Source organism: Mustela putorius, unplaced genomic scaffold (assembly GCF_011764305.1).
Source record: "Mustela putorius furo isolate JIRA1106 unplaced genomic scaffold, ASM1176430v1.1 tig00003834_pilon_pilon_pilon, whole genome shotgun sequence".
NCBI classification, from domain to species: Eukaryota; Metazoa; Chordata; class Mammalia; order Carnivora; family Mustelidae; genus Mustela; species Mustela putorius.
The window spans coordinates 74805454-74824299 of record NW_025421987.1 but is presented as its reverse complement, the minus strand read 5'-3'; the positions used below and the strand labels follow the sequence as shown (position 1 = coordinate 74824299).

General features: G+C 42.4%; 1 protein-coding gene across 2 annotated transcripts in view; it reads left to right on the top strand.

The window, feature by feature from the left end:
• NCEH1 (neutral cholesterol ester hydrolase 1) overlaps positions 1–18846 on the top strand; it is a 59465-nt gene that overhangs the window by 34360 nt on the left and 6259 nt on the right. For both annotated transcript variants that reach the window (XR_006609157.1, XM_004756591.3), the window contains exons 2-4: positions 3349–3577; positions 5622–5691; positions 16602–16773. Coding sequence is in view for 1 of the 2 variants with exons in the window: in XM_004756591.3 (XP_004756648.1) it covers positions 3349–3577; positions 5622–5691; positions 16602–16773 (471 nt within the window). In the remaining variant the exon portion in view is untranslated. The remainder of the gene's footprint in view (positions 1–3348; positions 3578–5621; positions 5692–16601; positions 16774–18846) is intronic.

Genomic DNA, 18846 nt, shown 5'->3' with positions numbered 1-18846 from the left:
AAGTGCTATTTACTTTTAGGTTTCAGAGGGTCTTACAAAATGTTGAGGCATAATGAATGGGGAGGCCATCTGGGTACTCATCCTTGGCTCACATCATTGTTCCATGCAGACTTTGGTGTTTGAGTCCTGTGCATTGCCCTGGAGTATCCTTTGTTCTAATTTATAAGAACCCTCAGGTTCATTAGTGCTCTCCTCAATCCTCATTGGACCCTTGAGAGCATATAGTGGACCATGGCTAACAAAAAGGTGTTCTCAAGTGTATCTCCAAGACACTCATGCAGCCCTTCCTTGCCACTTTTATCCCTTTATTGGAGTATGGAATCGTTCAGCTGCTCCTGCACTAGTGGAAGCCCAAGGAACACTCTGAGGCCATTTGAGGCACCATCGTCTTAAATATATCTTGCAGCCACTCTTCCCTAGGGTCTGGCCTCCTTCCGAGGTTCTGTCTGGGCGTGGGGCATATATCCACTGCTCTCAGATTCCTCAGATTATCCGGGGGCTGCTGTGTCTCAGGGATCTCTTCCAATATCAATCCACACATTTCTCATTTCATCTCCACCCTTTGTCCTCCCCTCTCCCACTTCCTAGTCTGGAGAATGATCTTCAGGTCTAGGAGACTTCTTACTCATCATGTGATCTTCTAAATCAATGCCTGTTTTTTAATTCTCCCAAGGATATAGGCTTTGAAAATTAAAATTATAAAGTCACTCCCACTTCTTTGCTATTTGTTCTCATACCTTTCCCTGAAGTAACAACTACAGAAAGATTCGGAAGGAAGGGGAGCAGTGAGAAGAGCTAATATTGGGGAGAAGAGAAAAAATACTGGAGAAAAAAGTTAGATAATATTTACAATTTTATCATGCCACATGATATCACATGCACATGCGAGAGTCATCCCATACTGAATAGGTCTACCCTACTCTAGCCCTGTAGGTGCTCGGACAGTGAGACGTGTTATTAACAATAGTAATAGTAAGAGTGGTTGGTGACAGATTACTGTTGGAGTGTCTCTGTTTTCAAATTTTGAAATAATCTTGGCATTCTCTGGAAGGTAACTATTTTTCATTCTCTGATTTATCAGTGCAATTCCAAACATGAGCCCGACTTTATTTTAGCATCTGTCTGACCCTATCTTACTCCTATCTGCTTACTGTCTTTCCCATTTAAGTCCCTTCTTGAGTCAACGCTTCTGCTCCTTGCCGCGCCCCCCCCCCCACCACCCTGCAGCATTGTGAGCAATGCCGGTAGTTGTTCAGAACTTCCGTTAGTGCGAATGATGGTAAGCTGACACGGGGGAGGTATTTTGGGAAAAGCATAGACAAACAGAGTCGAGGCTTCATGCACTCAGAGCATGTGCAGTGCATAAAGGAAACCTGAGGTAGACCCTGTGTAAAATGAACAGTCTTCTCTAATCTGGCTTGTAAAGACAATTCACCTGTTTTACAGCTTTCCTGTAGTCGAAGAAACTCACATATACTTTGTCTTAAGTATTCAGAAGTCTTCATTTAACTTAAAAAAAAAAAAATAGTCCAGAAAGTAACACAGCCAAGCCTGGGATTGCTTTGAAAACATTCATTATTTCATGCCTATCAAGCTTCTTGTTCTGTGAGAAATGGAATGGATCCTGTGTGTTCTTGGTTAATTGATAACGATATTGACAAGGATTTGTGTGTAAACTCTAGAAATGAATGCTTAATGAATGCAGTGATTCTTAGCTATGTCCTGGCAGAAATCAATATTCCCCAAGAAAGCTGACATTTTACCATGAAACTCAAATGATGATTGCCTTTTCCCGATTCGCCAAAAACCTTAATTTAATGGTTCGAAGTTTACGTGTGTGTGAATTTATTTCATAGCACACACATTTATTCATAGCAAGCACACTATTAGTTTTAACTTTTTCAGTAAATTTGGGCAATTGATGGATATAGAAATTGAATTATTTTATTAATGTTTATTTGCTGCTTATATTACCAAAAACAAATATTAATGAAATTTCTGGAGTAGCTTTTCATGGTTAAATTAATTGCCTGTTGTTTCTGTTTTTCATGAACATGGCAAATATAAATGCAGTGTTTTCCTAGTCTTTTCATGGCTGGGCATACATATACAATAATAATATCTTATATGGGACACTGGGGTAAGGTGCTCTCATGAGCTTGGCTCCCCAGGGGTGAGGGGATCAGAATTACAGCACATCAGTGTGCCGCAGGCCCTTACTGGGAAGCTGTATTATGCTGTATCAAAGACTTTTTATAGTCCTGATTTCTACTACTAGTAACATTGTTTCCTTGACCTTATGATGGCATTCCCTATTTCACTAATCATCAGTGTTCTGTTTCATATTTTCCAGAAGGGCACTGTTACTCTCTACCCTAGGTTGGAGAGCCACTAGGAGATACAGTATCTAAATTCATGCCCCTGTGCCAGGAAAGTTTCCAGTCATTCTTTAACACTTGTGAGCCTCTCTGTTGGACTAGTTCCTGGCTACCTGATGGGTTCCAGTTCTCTGGATTTGAAACATGGCCATTAAGCCTTACAGGGAGGTCAGTTTTATAAGTATTTGCAACAGGAGGACCTTGTATAAGATGTGGAAAGAGGGGAGTACACTCTATAGGGTCTTTGCTGGGTAGGTGACTTGGGTCTCTTCTCTCTTTGTTCCTTCTCCAACTAGATAACGTCCTGCAGTCAGTTAATGCAGAGCTCAGTGCCCTTGGGTTCAAAGAGGAAGTGATGTCAGCGTGTTTATTCCTTGCGCATTTCTGTAAAGCTCCTGGTAATGTCTGAGGTTCTGCTTCTCAACACTGGGGCCAGAGTTTCCTGTGCTCCTGGCCTCTCATACACTCATTTCTTTCCTCACTCTCAAAACAACAGACATGCTGTAGTTAAGTCATGCTTGTAGTTAGAGTAAATATGAAACTTCCATATCTTTTATTTGCATCTAAAGAAAGTATTCTTCCTGTATTCTTAGCGTGTTATTAGAACTGTGATGTGCTGATTGAGAGGGGGAAATAAAGGACTAAAACCTAAAATTCACAAGTCCCACAATTACCACTTAGCCAGCTCAATGCTCATGTTTGTTTAATTTCTAAGTCTTCTTGATAAAATGGGAATGATGGGACCTGTCCAATGTCCCTCTCCAAGCTGATCCAAAAAATACAATCTCCTGTAGGAAAATACTTTGCAAACGCTTTGCAAACAAATCCAATTTGTTATTGGATTGAAAGTGGCCAGTGAGTCCTAAAGAGAATTGGCAGATGCTTGTAATAATTTAGACACCAGGAGTTGGTGAGGGTATGACAAAGCTGACTCGTGTTCTCCCTCTGTGTTCCTTCCCTCACCCTGCAGAGCAACCTGATACACTCCCTGGGCCTGAGCCATCACCTGCTTGCACTGAATTTTATCATCATTTCTTTTGGCAAGAAAAGCGCGTGGTCATCGGCTCAGGTGAAGGTGACCGACACTGACTTTGACGGGGTGGAAGTCAGAGTGTTTGAGGGCTCCCCGAAGCCAGAAGAGCCTTTGAAACGCAGCATTATCTACATCCATGGAGGAGGCTGGGCTTTGGCCAGTGCAAGTATGTCCTAGTCACCTCCGGGGCTCTGGGGACTGTGGTTGGCCCTGGGAGAGATGTGCAATTGAGCTTGACTTCCTTGTTGGGTAAGGAGAGGAGGACCGTTTGATTTGGTTCCCTTGAATAGACTCAGTTACTGCTATTATCCCAGCAGAATTATTCACAGGGTCTCCTTTTCACACTTGAAAATGTTCTGTCTTGGATGATGAACTGTATGATTTCCCTATGTAAAACTTTTGCCCATTTGTTTATTGCTTGTTAATTTGGGCAGACTCTTTTGAAAATAGGTCCTGTGACCTGAATCATAGGCTAACTTAAGTGAATTGCTGACAGAAGCTTTTGGCACCAAAACAAGTCAAAGTTTCACTGGGACAGAATATGAGGAAATGATCTGCAGCTCTTTTGCTGACTTGTGTTTTGAAGATAATTTTCTATGAAGTAGGACCAGTATTTCAGAATATCCATGTTAACTCATCCACATTTTACCTTCTTAGGAAACCAAAGATGAAAATATAAAAGGTGCATTAAAAGGAAACAATGTTGTAAAATTCAAGAATGTTCTTTTTGGTGTTTGATCCTTTCATGAGCAGAACACATTGAAAATGGCAGGCAGCCAAGTGGAACAGCCTAGCAGAAAGCATACCAAGGAGGTAGTAAGGGCCTGTAATTATCACGGAGCTACTTTCTCATCTTCAGCGCAAAGCTACTGGCATCCCCTATGATTTCTGTTTTTTGTTTTTGGGGTTTTTTAAAGTTTTATTCATTTGAGTATACTTCACGGGGGCTCGAACTCATGAACTGAGATCAGAAGTCACATGCTCTTACAACTGAGCCAGCCAGGTACCCTGGCATCTCCTAGGCTTAAAGGTAATGACAACTTGTTTGAGCTTGTTTGTGGGTTTTGTTTATTTGTTTGTTTTAATATAGACTCCACACCCAACGTGAAGCCTGATGCAGGGCTTGAACTCACCACCCTGAGATCAAGACCTGAGCTGAAATCAAGTCCGATGCTCAAGTGACTGAGCCACCCATGCATCCCTTTTTCTGTGTTTTTAAATAGCATTTTTTAATGTGGCAAAGGCCAAAAAAGGATAACCTTTCTAGTAATCCCATTTCATATTCATTATTGATTCTTTTATTCATGGTTCGGTTCATGTTTTCAACAGATGTTTATGGACTATGTAGGTTTGTCCAGGACTGAGGGGTTTCCTGGGGTTCAAGACTTCCAATATTCAAACAGTTATGTGCAACACTGTATCTGTAGTTATACTAGTATGTGCTAGGGGATGAGGATACAGAAGTGAATAACAGAAATGATTGCATCTATAGTACTGGACACTTGCCAAGTGCTGCATTCCACTAGAGGCCAGGAAGTATAAGTACCAGGAATCACATGGATTACCAATCCACCTGGCCTCGTCTACATGATTTTGACTGATTACTCCTGCCAGAGGAAGAGCTCGGGTTGGAGACGCTATGCACGTGGCTATGTAGTTATTACAATTGTATTTGTCACTACATGTCTTTGGCTCCTCTTTCTAAGAAATGCTAAGACTTCCCAAAATTCTAATTTTTATGTGTTGGCTTAAACAGAATATGCTGTTCTTCAAATTGGAAGAATGCAACTGAATTGCAGCAAATGAAGGTATTAAAACAAAAATTTTGTGGTTCCAAGGAGGAAACTGTTTATTTGCTGTGATTTTTGGAAAGGTGTACACTGAAAGAGCTATAAAATTGGAATTAATTTGGTGTATTTCATATAGTCTCTTATGAAATAAATGTCTATTAATTAAAAACACATTAAAAGGTAATCTAATGTGGATTTCCTGTTATTTTATACCAATTACATTTTATCAGAAACCAGATTTCATATTTGCTTCTGTATATGTAACCCTATAAATGAGACATAGGTTCACATTTGCTTTTTATTATTTTTATTATGAATAACTTAAGTCCAAGTCTAAAAGCAATCCACAGTGAGCAGAATTTAAAAATGGACACTCTAAAGTAAGTTGTTTAGTACTGATTGTTCCTTTGTCTCTTTTAGAAATCCGGTATTATGATGAGCTCTGTACAGCAATGGCTGAAGAATTGAATGCTGTCATTGTCTCCATTGAGTAAGTTAATAATCCTAATCATAGAGGGGCAGCTGGGTGGCTCAGTGGGTTAAGTGTGCTGGGCGTGGAACCTGCTTAAGATCTCTCTCCCTCTAACCCCACACCCGTCTACTGATTCCCTCTCCACCCCACCCCACCACTACCCGCCTGCCTCCCCGTGCTCACTCTCTCTCAAAAAGAAATACAGGATGCCTGAGTGGTTCTGTCAGTTAAGCGTCTGCCTTAGGCTCCTGTCATGATTTCAGGGTCCTGAGATGGAGTCCTGAGTCTGGCTCCTTGCTCAGTGGGGAGGCTGCTTTTCCCTCTGCCCCTCCCCCTGCTCATGCTCTCTCACTCTCTCATATAATGTTTCTGATACAACTTGCAATTTCTTTTTTTTTAATTTTTAGATTTTTATTATTTTTTTAAAGACTTTATTTATTTATTTGACAGAGAGAGATCACAAGTAGGCAGAGACGCAGGCAGAGAGAGAGAGAGAGAGAGAGAGGAGGAAGCAGGCTCCCTGCTCAGCAGAGAGCCCGATGCAGGGCTCAATCTTAGGACCCTGAGATCATGACCTGAGTCTAAGGCAGAGGCTTTAACCCACTGAGACACCCAGGCGCCCCCAACTTGCAATTTCTTGAACTAGCTTTCTAACACCTTGAATTATCTTTTTATCTTAGTTTTAAAAATTTCTGGAAAAGGAATTAACTGAAACAGAAAAATATGCAGTTATCTATAGCAAATTATTTTGTTTACTGCCTTTTAAAATTTAAAAACCGGGCACCTGGGTAGGGAGGGGCTCAGTCATTAAATGTCCGCCTTCACCTGGGGTCATGATCCCAGGGTCCTGTGATGGAGCCCCTCATTGGGCTCCCTGCTCAGCAGAAGGATCAGGCTCCCTGCTCAGTGGAAGCCTACTTCTCCCTCTCCCACTTCCCCTGCTTGTATTTCCTCTCTCACTGTCTCTCTCTCTATCTTTCTCTCTCTCTCTGTCAAATAAATAAATTCTTTAAAAAAAATTTAAAAATTTTAAAAACAAGTAAAATTTAAAAACCAATCCAGAGTTGGAAAAGTCATTCCCCTAGAATTCTATTCTGTAACTCAGACCTTGTAAATAGAGTGTGTTCAACAAATCTCAGTCATCATCACTAATGGTATTCAGAAGAATATGAGTAAGATTTACTACAATGGTGGTGATGTCAAAAATACAAAATCCTGCTGCCTCTTCCGTGGCAGGCATTATGCGGGTGCTGGTACAATACATGGTTTCTCCTCCTTCAGATCCTAATTCAAATATCATCTTCCTGTTTCCTTTTTCTTCAAAACTGCCCTCAACCTCTGACAGACCATATATTTGACTTATTAGGTATTTATTGTACTGGGTTGAAATAGACAAAGTAAGTTCCACAGAGTCAGAAACTTTCGGGATCTTGGCCCATTTTGTTCATTGTTAATCACTGGCCCCTGGGAACATCCCTGGCAGATAGTGAGCGTTCAACCAGTATTTATGGAACGAATGAATAGGAGTCTATCTTCATTCTCATATCAACTGTTCAAGATAAATGTTTTGATATTTTTCTCTTAGAGGAGGAAATGAGGTCACAAAGCCAGCCAGTTGTGTAAGTAGAGTGTGGCATTAAGCCCACGTCCTGAGGCCCCTATACTTTTGGACCCAGTGTCCAGCCAGTACTGAAGGACACTGATAATGCCGAGCATCCATGCTCGAGCTTAACCAGCTCTCCTCTCCCCACTGCATCCTCTCTGCCCGCTGTTCTTCTGCTCATGGCTCTCCCGATCTGTGGGTCTGTGCCCCTGCTTCAGACTGGAGATGTAAGGGAATCCTTTCTTCTGCGGTCTCGGAAGGGTTGGTCTCCCGTCATCTAGGCAGCAGTGACCCTTGAACGTAAGACTTAGAGTCACCCAGAGCAGGGCTGCGGCTGCCTCCTGAGCAGTTTTGCCTCCCAGACAGCTCGGGACAGCTTCTGGCCGGCCCTGGCCCCTCTGCTGGCCTACCAGAGGGCCCGCGGCACAGTTTCATAATGCAGGAACCTTCACCAGAAGGCCGGCATCTCGCCTGGGCAGCCAGCCAGGACAGCAGGGTCTGCTGAAGTAGCTGGGCCCCATTGTGGAGCAAGGTCTCACAGCTCAGAGCTGCGGAACCAGCCTCTGAGACCTTCCAGTGGTTTCCTGCGTGGTTCCGGCTCCTCACAGGCCTGAGGACAGGAAGGACACTGTGCCGGCTTTACTTGGCACCTTGGAGAGTCTCCATACGGTCCTTACCATCCCGGGCTTCAGTGCAAGCAGTGGGCAGCATGTCTAAATTCCTCCTGTATGCCTGTCTCCACCTTGAGAATCTCTCTCAAGTAAAATAGGTGTTAAGACCAGGCTTCTCACACAACAGATAAGGATGGATAGGATGATTTTAAGATTTCTTTTAAATATGGAAGGGACTACTTTCATCTTAACTTACCATTCTGCCCCATCTCTGTGGTATGGTACCCCTAAGTTTATCACAGGGACATATCACTGTGGTAGGCAAGTACCATTTCCCAAGACTGCCTGACCTCAGCCACATCATTTAGTGCCATGTGCTAACTGGACTGAGGAGTCTGTCCTGTGCATCTAGAATGTGAGCTACTGGGAAGGGGAATCCTGTCTTCTGTCCTCCAGTTCCCATCACCCAATACAAAACTTAGCACAAGTATGCTAAGTAAACATACTCTGAGTTAGGTTAGGGACTGCCGAGAACTGTCTCAAGAGTCAGTCTGGACAGTTGAGCTAAACGGGCTTCAGATACACTAAAGCACTAGACAGTTAGGGAGGATTAGCGCTCTAGCCCATGGAACTGGATGGTCCAACTGACAATTTATTTATCAACATGTGTGTAGAGCTCACAGCACTCGTCTTTGCAGAAATCAAGAGCTAACGTGGTTAGAATCAAGGCAAGTGGAGGGGGAGAGGAACCATGAAAGACTGTGAACACTGGGAAACAAACTGAGGGTTTTGGAGGGGAGGGGGGTGGGGGTGTTGGTAAGCCTGGGGGTGGGTATTAAGGAGGGCACGGATTGCATGGAGCACTGGGTGTAGTGCATAAACAGTGAATCTTGGAACACTGAAAAAATTAAGTTAAATTAAAAAAAAAAAATCCAAGCTAGCTAGCCCATGAAGAGCCATATAACCAGTGCTGTAGTTGAGGCAGAGCCAACATCATGGGATCATGTTTCTCTTGGAAAGTATACTCAGAGGTCGAACTTGGGACCATCATTTCCTCTCACTGCTCGTCTCTTTCCCCTTTCGTTTATTCCAGAAATATTTATTGAATTTCTGTTATGTGCCAGTTACTATGTTATACTCTGCTGATATCACAGCATGAGACATACCTAATTCCTGCCCTCATGGAGTTACAGTCTAGATGAGAAAATAAACAATGAACAAATAATGCTAAATTGTGATAAGTGAGGTGAAGTTGAAGGCTACGTAGTACAGAGGCATCAAATAGGTAAGAGTTTACCTAGTTTGAAAGGTCAGAAAGTTCATGTCTTAAAGAAAGTGGTGTTTGCATTGAGCTCCTAGGAATGAGCAGAATCTAGTTAGACAAAGTGGACTGACCATGGGAGTCCAGTGTGTGTAATGAGAGGGCTTGGAGGAAAGGGAGAAAGCAGAGAGCATGAAGGGAATGAAACACAAGAGAAGATAGTTGAACTTTCTGGTAATAACTAAGGAAAATAGGAAAGAGACGGAGATAATCTTGAGGCTCTTAGGAGGATGATAGACCCTTGGTTCTCCTGGAATCCCACCTTCTAGCAGGGAGCAGTGTGGAGACAATTGCTCCTTATCCCTGAGGCCCACAGCAGTTGGGTGGTGGTGGCTTGGCTTAGCTTCCTATGGGATATGGCCCTGGGAAGGGTTACGGCCTAAGGAAGCTGGTAGGCAAGGGCTGGGGTCAGCCCCAGGAATGGAATCACTCCCACGCAGCCAGTACCAGGAGCTGGCACGCCTCATCCTTGTTGCTGGCTCATGCACAGTTCTGGGGACAGACCCAGCAACTAAGGTTGACAAAGGTCTCAAGTTCTCAAACTAGGCCATGCTCTGCTCAGTTGCTTTTATGACACCATGCTCTTTTTACATATTAATTGCCCAACAAGTATTTGTTAAGTAAATGCAAAAGTTCATCTTATGCTACCTAAGATACACGGATGTATCATGTATCTTAGTCCTAAGTCCTCATAAGTATAGTCCTCATTTATATAATCTAAGAAGGCTCTGTTTTGTATCCACAAACCTATTTTCATAAATTTTAATGCAGTTTAGCTGTAACATTGCACCCTTTTGCATGTAGCTTATATAATAAGACACAGTGCCGGAACCATAAGACATAATAGGAAAAGAAGATTTCTTTTTTTTTTTTTTTTAAGATTTTATTTATTTATTTGTCAGAGAGAGAGCGAGCAAGAGCGAGCACAGGCAGACAGAGTGGAAGGCAAAGTCAGAGGGAGAAGCAGGCTCCCCGCGGAGCAAGGATCCCGATGTGGGACTCGATCCCAGGACGCTGGGACCATGACCTGAGCCGAAGGCAGCTGCCCAACCAACTGAGCCACCCAGGCGTCCCTTTTTTTTTTTTTTTTTAAGATAAAATGCAAGATAATAGCAAAGTAGGCATGTTGAATTTTATTAAATTCTATTTAATAGATCTACTTAATTCTATAATTAAGTTCTACAAGGCATTTATGTTGCTTTTTAGGGTATGGAAAATGTGTTTTGCTTTTAATTAAATCCTTACTACACTCAAACTTTCTGTTTTATGTAAATGGAGATCTAGTCCCATTCTACCAAATATCAGGTGGTCTTGTGCACAGAGCCTTTAAAACTTTACAGAGCCATAAAGAATGTTGCTAAAGTAGATGGAAGAGAAGCTGAAGAACTTTCCTGCATTTGCTGCTAACATATCTATAAGCAATGGGATTTTTAGGCTTTTGTTGTTTTTATTTTTTTTTATTTTTTTAAAGATTTTATTTATTTGACAGAGAGAGACACAGCGAGATAGGGAACACAAGCAAGAGGAGTGGGAAAGGGGGAAGCAGGCTCCCTGCTGAGCAGGGAACCCAGTGTGGGGCTTGATCCCAGGACCCTGGGATCATACCTGAGCAGAAGGCAGAAGCTTAAGGACTGAGCCACCCAGAAGCCCCCCTTCTGTTGTTTTTAATTCACAAAATTAGATGAGTGCAAGCTGACAAAGTCACAGAGCTTTTAGCAGGCCCAACACAATACGGATTTCAGCAAACTGTTGTAGGAATAAGGTCTCCAGAAAAACACAGAGTGAATGGTGACCCAGCTGTGACTTTCTCTCCATGCCTTTTTCTGCTCTTCTTCTGAGTCCTGAGCTGAGAAATCTTTGTGCATCCCTCCTACCTGGGCAGCCCTGGAAGGTGGGCAGACCAAATTCCTAAGCATCCTCCCCCAGTAAGGAAAGATTTGCTGAAAACTTAGAGCCAACTTGAGCAAATCTAAAGGCCCACATCACAAATAACTTAAAACTAGAGAAAGCTAATGTTGTGCTTCTTTTAAGAAGTAGCTTGTTTTATTTTCTTCCCTGTCATCGACTAATGAATCTCTCCTTTTTACACATATTCAGCTCATGTCTTCCCAGCTCTGTTTTCTAGTAATATGAAAAATCCATTGGCTTCTCTCCTGTGGTTTGGGTCTTCAAGAATTTCAGGGCAACGGCCGGTGGGAGGACAAGGGGGACAGTCAGAGCTTTTACAACAAGTCTGTGTTGCAGCTTCAGAGAGCACCTGTGACTGCGAAGCACAGTGAGGGTGTGCAGCTCAGTGCCACCCACACCTGAGCTCCTGGAAGCTATGTTTAGCTCCTGAAGTCACACAAAGAAAGGAGGCCAGGAGGAGGAGGCACCAAGCCTCTTTGGGCTTCCAGACCCACTGGAGAGTGCTCGAACTCTGGGCCTACCCTTGACGTCAAAGGCAAGATTTACATCTGAATGGAAGGAGGCTGTTTAGATCCAGGCCTAGAGCCCAGGGAGATCCCCGCTATGTACTAGAGAAGTCTCCCAAAGTCTTCAACCGTGCTCCAAGAATTATTTCACTTACACTGATCCCAGTGAATCACAGTTGTAGGCTCAATCACTCCCAGGATTTTGGCAAACCACCTTGACCTCTGTCCTTTCTCTTGAATGCCCTTCTTACCCAATGGGCTAAGCCTTCTCCAATCTCAGCTCTCCTTTGCTTGAATGACTACGGTCAAACCATCGCAGGGACTGTTGTGAAACTGTAGTATGTGGACTTTTCCTCCACTAGTAGAGGAAATAGAGGTGTCCTCAATGTCAGAGAGACTGTCAGAGATGTCAGAGAGATTACAGAGACTACTGTCAGAGAGACTTTGAGGACTCCAAGGAAGGAGAGTGACTTTTCCTGGGCTCTCCAAAGGTTTCACGGAAGAAGCGGCATTTGAGATGAGACTTACACGACAGGCACTTTGAATGAAGACTTCCTTGGGGAAGGGCACGGAGGATGGACAGACCAAAGCACTGGGAATGGGAACAGGGAAATGTGTTCAGAGAACAGTGGCAGTTTGGCTGGACTTGGTGATATTTCCAAGTCTTGGCTGTGCCTTAGAATTATTGGGGAAATTTCCCTTTAAATACAGATATGCAAGGCTCCACCCCAATTGGAATGTTCTATAGAGGGGCTCAAACCTCTCTGTGTTTTTGTAAAGCTCCCAAGATTATCCTGAGGTGCACACAGAGTTGAGAAACTCGGAGCTATGCATAGAATGCAAGAAGTAGAGTTCCTGGAGATGTGCCTGGAGAGTGGGTGGGTTAGGAACAATTTCTTTTTTTATGTTTTTAAAGCCATATGGCTTATTACTTTTCTCACCACAGAAAGTGCTCTGTGACATATTTTATATGTAAAAGGTATAAAATTTTGTGTGGAAGGAAGAAAAGTATGTTATTAAAGATGTACCATGTGCCAGGCAGTGACAGTAGGTGGTTTGTTTGAGAATATTGCAAAACCATGGAAATCATGCTCCGGGATGTCAGAAGTCTGTAGTTCTAAGAATTTCTTGGGGTGGGGTAATGAGAAAGCACACGTACCCATGCACATTGACAAGGCTGTGAGTTTTGAAGAAGGAGAATGTTTTCCAAGCCAGGGGTCACACGTGGGTTTGGAAGTCAGTGGTCAATTCACTGCACAGCTTTGCCATGTACCAGCTGTCGCCGACAAGTCACACATCCTTCTTGAGCCTCACGTTCTCATTCTTTTTCTTTTTTTTTTGAAGATTTTATTTAGTTATTACATAGAGAGAGAGATAGCGAGAGAGGGGGACACAAGTACAAGGGAGCTGGAGAGGGAGAAGAAGACTCCCCGTTGAGTGAGGTGCTCCATTTGGGGCTCTATCCCAGGATGCTGGGATCAAGACGGGAGCCCAAGGCAGAGGCTTAACAACGGAGCCACCCAGGTGCCCCTCACGTTCTCATTCTTATTTATATAGTTATTTATTTATTTGACAGACAGAGATCACAAGTAGTCAGAAAGGCAGGCAGAGAGAGAGGAAGGGAAGCAGGCTCCCTGCTGAGCAGAGAGCCCGATGCGGGACTCGATCCCAGGATCCTGAGATCATGACCAGAGCTGAAGGCAGAGGCTTAACCCACTGAGCCACCAGGCGCCCCTCACGTTCTCATTCTTAAACCCAGAGGTTTGCCCTGCGATTTGAGCGAAACACACCTGCAGAGTACTTGGCCGGGTGCCTCACCTAGCAGGAGTTAGATAATTTTTATAGAGAGTATGCGTTTATTAAATTGATTAAGCTTCATTCCTGAGTTCACAACCAAATTTTGCTAGAAGGAGGCGTGTGCCATAACAGATAGGCAGAAGCCCACTCTGCAGAGTCATCTGTCCCCGCAGTGAGTTGGGCAAATTAAGACCATATTTGCCACAAATTCATCAGGTGCTTTAACTCAAGATCTATCATTTTTAAATTTTAAAAAGTCAGAATCATACTTTCATACTTTGCAGGAATGTATCTTTAAACAAAAGGATCAGGTACATAGATATATACTTGCTTTCTTTGGCTCTGGCACTCATTAATTTTCTCCTGACTCCAAGTTTTCTGTGTCTACAAAAATATTACAGCACTTTTGCTCTACTTCTCAGGTCCATTTCAAGTTACTTCAAAGGCTTATCTTACACAAGGTGACCTCAGAAGTATATAGTTTCACTCTATTTTCCAATCTATGAAAATTGTGTCCCTTATCGAATAAAACTAGAGAAAGTTTCCAGCTCAAATAAAGGTAGGAGGGACTAGGAGACAAATGTTTCAGAGTACCAGGAAGACTCTATTATGACCTGTTTGTCTTTTGTTTACTTTGTTATCTGAGCCAATTATTAATAGACTGGTGAGATTGAGGCAATAGCAAGATTGAGGCAATAGCCAAGGTTTTTTTAAGAGTACGGATTTCCCTTGATTCAAATTCCCTAAGGCCTTTTGGGTAAAACAACACCTGAAGATTCAATTCGTGTATGTGTACTGGTAGAATATGTTCTGACATCCTGGCTACCTGGAAAACAGTTTATTGTGATATATGGAATCTTGTTGAGACAGAATAGCCTTTATTGTCACAACTTGAGTCATGAAGTGCATTTGTTTTTATTTCATTGAAAGAATTAAGAATCCAGCCTGGGGGCGCCTGGGTGACTCAGCTGGTTAAGCGTCAACCTCCAGCTCAGGTCATCATCCCTGGGTTCTAGATCAGGCTCCCTGTAGGGGGCATCCCTGCAGGGAGCCTACTTCTCTTTCCTCTCTGACCGCCTGCTTTTTCGCCTTCTCTCTCACTATCTCTGTCGCTCTCTCTCAAATAAATAGATAAAATCTTAAAAAAAAAAAAAAAAAAGAATTCAGCTTGGTAAAACTGAAGTTCAAAAAGAGATCTTGTGCTGGAATTGGGGGTAAATGGAATCATGTGAGATGGCGCCATCTAGTGGACAAAATAGTGTACTCCTACTCCTTTCGTTAACCAAGAGTAGTAGTACATAACAGCAGCTGCCCTAGGACATAATGGAATTCAAAGGGAGAAAAACCATTTAGGATGATTAATTGATCCACAGATGGAAAAATAAAAAAGTCAGAAAATCAGTTTGTCGTTATAAGGCAACCACTAAGGGAATTTTTTTTTATCATACTTCGAATTTTCAAAATTCTGTCATTCTTGAGTAACCAGATCAATGTTCACTAGTTCTTGTAGTATTTCACAAATATTTGTCCACTTGATTGTATCTGTACTGAATGTCAAAATATTTAATTAATTAGCTGGATTCTAGGTGGGAGAAAATTAGTTTCCGAGAATAAGTATGTTAGTTCTAAAATGGTAATTACAAGACCCGAGTTCTTCATATCGTTAATTAAGTAATTGGTTTCTATCCCACCTTGTTTTTATCTGTGTTTGACTTATTTTACAAATAATGTAACTTGCAGGTGCCTCAGTTTCTTTTGTCTGCAAAAGGAAGGTACATGATTCAAAAAGGTTTTACTGGATGAGTGGTTGGTTATGTGCCTGGCACATTGATGGATACTGGGAACACAGTGATGAATAAAACAAAGAACACATTCTTTAGAGGAAGTCCATAAAGAAATCATTTTATGATGTGGCAGAAAGAACAGTAATATACCCCAGCATATAGAAGTATCGAGGAGTGGTACCTAGCTCAGCCCCAGAAGTGAGTAGAGCTTTAGTCCAGAACCTCTACCTGGAGGAGTCCAAACCCTTGGGTAAGGCTTAAAGGATGAGTGAGAATTAATAAGAAAAGAAGGAGATTGAGAGGATCCTCCAGGTTGAGGTTATCAGCAAATATGGATTTGTAAGATGATATTATGGGGGGGGCATTTGACAAAACTGGGTTCTTTGGAACTGTTAAGAGCATAGGAATCCTACAAAGTATACAGAGTTGGATCCCAAAGGGACTCTGATATTACAAAGTGGAGTGATAGGAGAAGCCTCAGAAGTGTCCCAGAGGGCCTGTCTTCTGTCTTGCAGACTTGGCTTCCTCTTTGCTGGTTGGCAACTAGCTTTTCTGTTTCGGCCTCCTAGGGAGTGAATTCGTTTCCTGGGTTTAATGTACTCTTCATTGGAGTACAGTTTTACTATATTTCTCAAGTAAATCATAAAGGATACCACATGGAGGCATTAAGCATGAGGTTAATGAAATGGTTAATGTTGCCAGGTTACCTTCTAACTCACTGATGCTGTAAATTGGAACACTGACTTCAAGAAATAAAATTTCAGAATCGATTGTGGTTCTACCCATATCTTAGTAACACCCACCTTCAACTTCGAAGTTTTGTTTTTCCATTGGTGGTGACCTAGGTGTTTGTTTTGTTTGGAGGCTGATAATTAAAAAAAAAAATAAAATAAAAAGGAGAGGGAGAGGACTACTGCTAATACAAAATCATTACATTCTTAAACTAGGTATTTTTTTTATTTGCAAGAAAATAAATGGTTCGGCATGCCTGGGTGGCTCAGTCGGTTAAGCATCTGTCTTCGGATCAGGTCATGATCCCAGAGTCCTGTGATCAAGTCCCACATTGAGTTCCTTGCTCAGCGACGAGCCTGCTTTTCCCTCCACCTCTGTCCCCCCCCACCCACCCCTACTTGTGTTCTCTCTCTCTCTTTGACAAAAAGTAAATAAGAAATATTATATTTATTTTTTTTTTTGAAGTAAGCTTTGTGCCCAATGTGGGACTCCTGAGATCAAGAATCACATGTTCTACTGACTGAGCCAGCCAGGGGCCCCTTTAGATGTATTTTAATGCCTCACTTGTTTATTTCTGTGTCCAAAGAAGCAGTTTCCCCTTAAACTTCAAATGGACTAGAAAGACTTGGTAAAGTCCTTAAATGAATACCACTTTTGTCTCCACAGATACAGACTAGTTCCAAAGGTTTATTTTCCTGCACAGATTCATGATGTTGTGCATGCCACGAAGTATTTCCTGCAGCCGGAAGTCTTACACAAGTATTCGGTTGACCCAGACAGAATTGGCATCTCTGGTGACAGTGCTGGTGGGAATTTGGCCGCTGCTGTGGGCCAACAGGTAATAGCCCTGTGGTGCTGGTGGTGGGAGGGCACTGGCTTACCTCTTGCGGACAGACAGATTCTCCACCAGGTATGGCCTAGGCGGAGCAGGTGGGCTGGTCAGTAGTGGGCTACGTTATTCAGATGACGGCACTTGGAGAACACGCCGATCTTTCTGAGGTAGGAAGAGAGGTCAGGGATAGAAGTGTCATCTCTTAGTCCTCAGAAAGGCCCCGATTACGACCATTATGAAAGAAGGGCTGATGTTTTATAGGGCTCTCTTGCCGCTCAGGGCTATGCATGGAAATCAAGTATCCCCGGCTTCTTGTCCGTGTCAGACTTGCAAAATGGGGGTCTGTGTGCTTAAATTCCAATGCTGAGGTGGCTTCCTTAGAACTTGGAGTCAAATTGAGAAGTTAAAAAGCGTTTCCCAAAGTTTATTGGTTGGTTGGTTGGTTTTTATAAATATAAAAGAAAAAAATGATAATGGGTCAGCCACTTCAAATGTTATCTTACAAGTTCATCGAGCTTACTTGGTTAAATTCTTTGAAAACTACCTAGCTCTAAGAGCACCCAGAATTTGGGGCAGCTGTGTAAGTTCAAAGATAAGTACATCTTTTTCCTCTGATGGAATAAATAAGTTTAGAACAGCAGCTCTGTCTTCTCGCCTCCAAATTTCTTTTGGTATCCCAGATAGCATCTGCCTTTTTATCTGTGGCGAAACTCGGTTTCTTCTCCTTTTTGCATGTGAAGAACTTTGTTCTCTGGCATTGGCACGTTTGCTATACCTGTGTCAAGTGTGGTAAGAAGAAAGTGCTAGTCCTTGAGGAGAGCCTCATGGGCTTCACAATGAGACAGAACTGGGATGGAATCCAGTCCCCCTGCTTTGAGAGCTACAGGGCTTTGGGCAAGCACCTTAACATCTCTAAGCCTCAGGAAAATGAGGATAATACCATGTGATTGCAGGGCTGTTGCCAGAATTTTGTGAAATGATGTATATGCAATTCCTGGCACATATTAAAAGAACTATTAACCAATCATTTCCTTTTGCTTTGACAGAATAGTTTCATCTTCCCTGGGGATGGGGTTCTAAACTCCTGCGTGAAACAAAATTGTATGGCTAAAGTGACCTTGAAGATTGTTTAGTTGCTATAAAACACAGTGTCCTAGTTAGCTGCCCTTCAGAGAGGAAAAAAAAAGAAAGAAAAAGAAACCAGAAAAAAAAAAGTCTTTAAAAAAATATATGAATAAGGGCTGAGAGGGGAGGATAATGTGTGGAAACAGTTCAAGATACTTGTTGAATAAATAAATCAAATAATAATAATTTATAAATAATTAATAAAAATAAATAAATAAATTTTGACAGACTCAACAAAAAGAGAAAAAAGGAAAATATTTATCATTTTAGATACTAGAACTCTGTCTAAAATGAAGCAGTATGTTTGCATTTTGCGGGGGCATAGGGGATTTGAGATCTGCTGAGGTAGGGGATGCACTGACGTTCCCATTTCAACCTCAACTCCGGGGTGCACGCTCATTAAAGAGAATGGAAGGCACATTGCCAACACCATTTAAATTCTCTCACCCAGTGTGAACACTAACTGCTCATCGGAGGAGAGAGATATCCTAAGGTCCTGCTCCAACACTTTGGAGTCCCATCATCGGTTCCTTTAGCTTTTCCTACCCTTCTCTTCTGGAAGGGTCAGCTAGTTTGTTTCTCTCCAGGAAGCCATTGCCTTTTTTGGGCCTTGCAGAGCATAGTGAACTAAATAAGGTTCATAGGTTATCCATCCGTCGTATCCAGCAGAGTGTGCTACTGCCAAAGAACGGAGACAAGTGAAGTGTGTGTGGGGGTTTAAAGACCTAAGAGATGGTGTACATTTGAAGGGTTCATTCAAACATCATACCTTTCTCAGTAAATATCCAGCAGCTTGATTGGGGCAGTGGTGGTGTAGGGGGGGTGTGTTATTTTTTTTATTTTTTATATTTTTAAAGATTTTTTATTTTATTTATCTGACAGACAGAGATCACAAGTAGGCAGAGAGGCAGGCAGAGGGAGGAGGAAGCAGGCTCCCCGCTGAGCAGAGAGCCT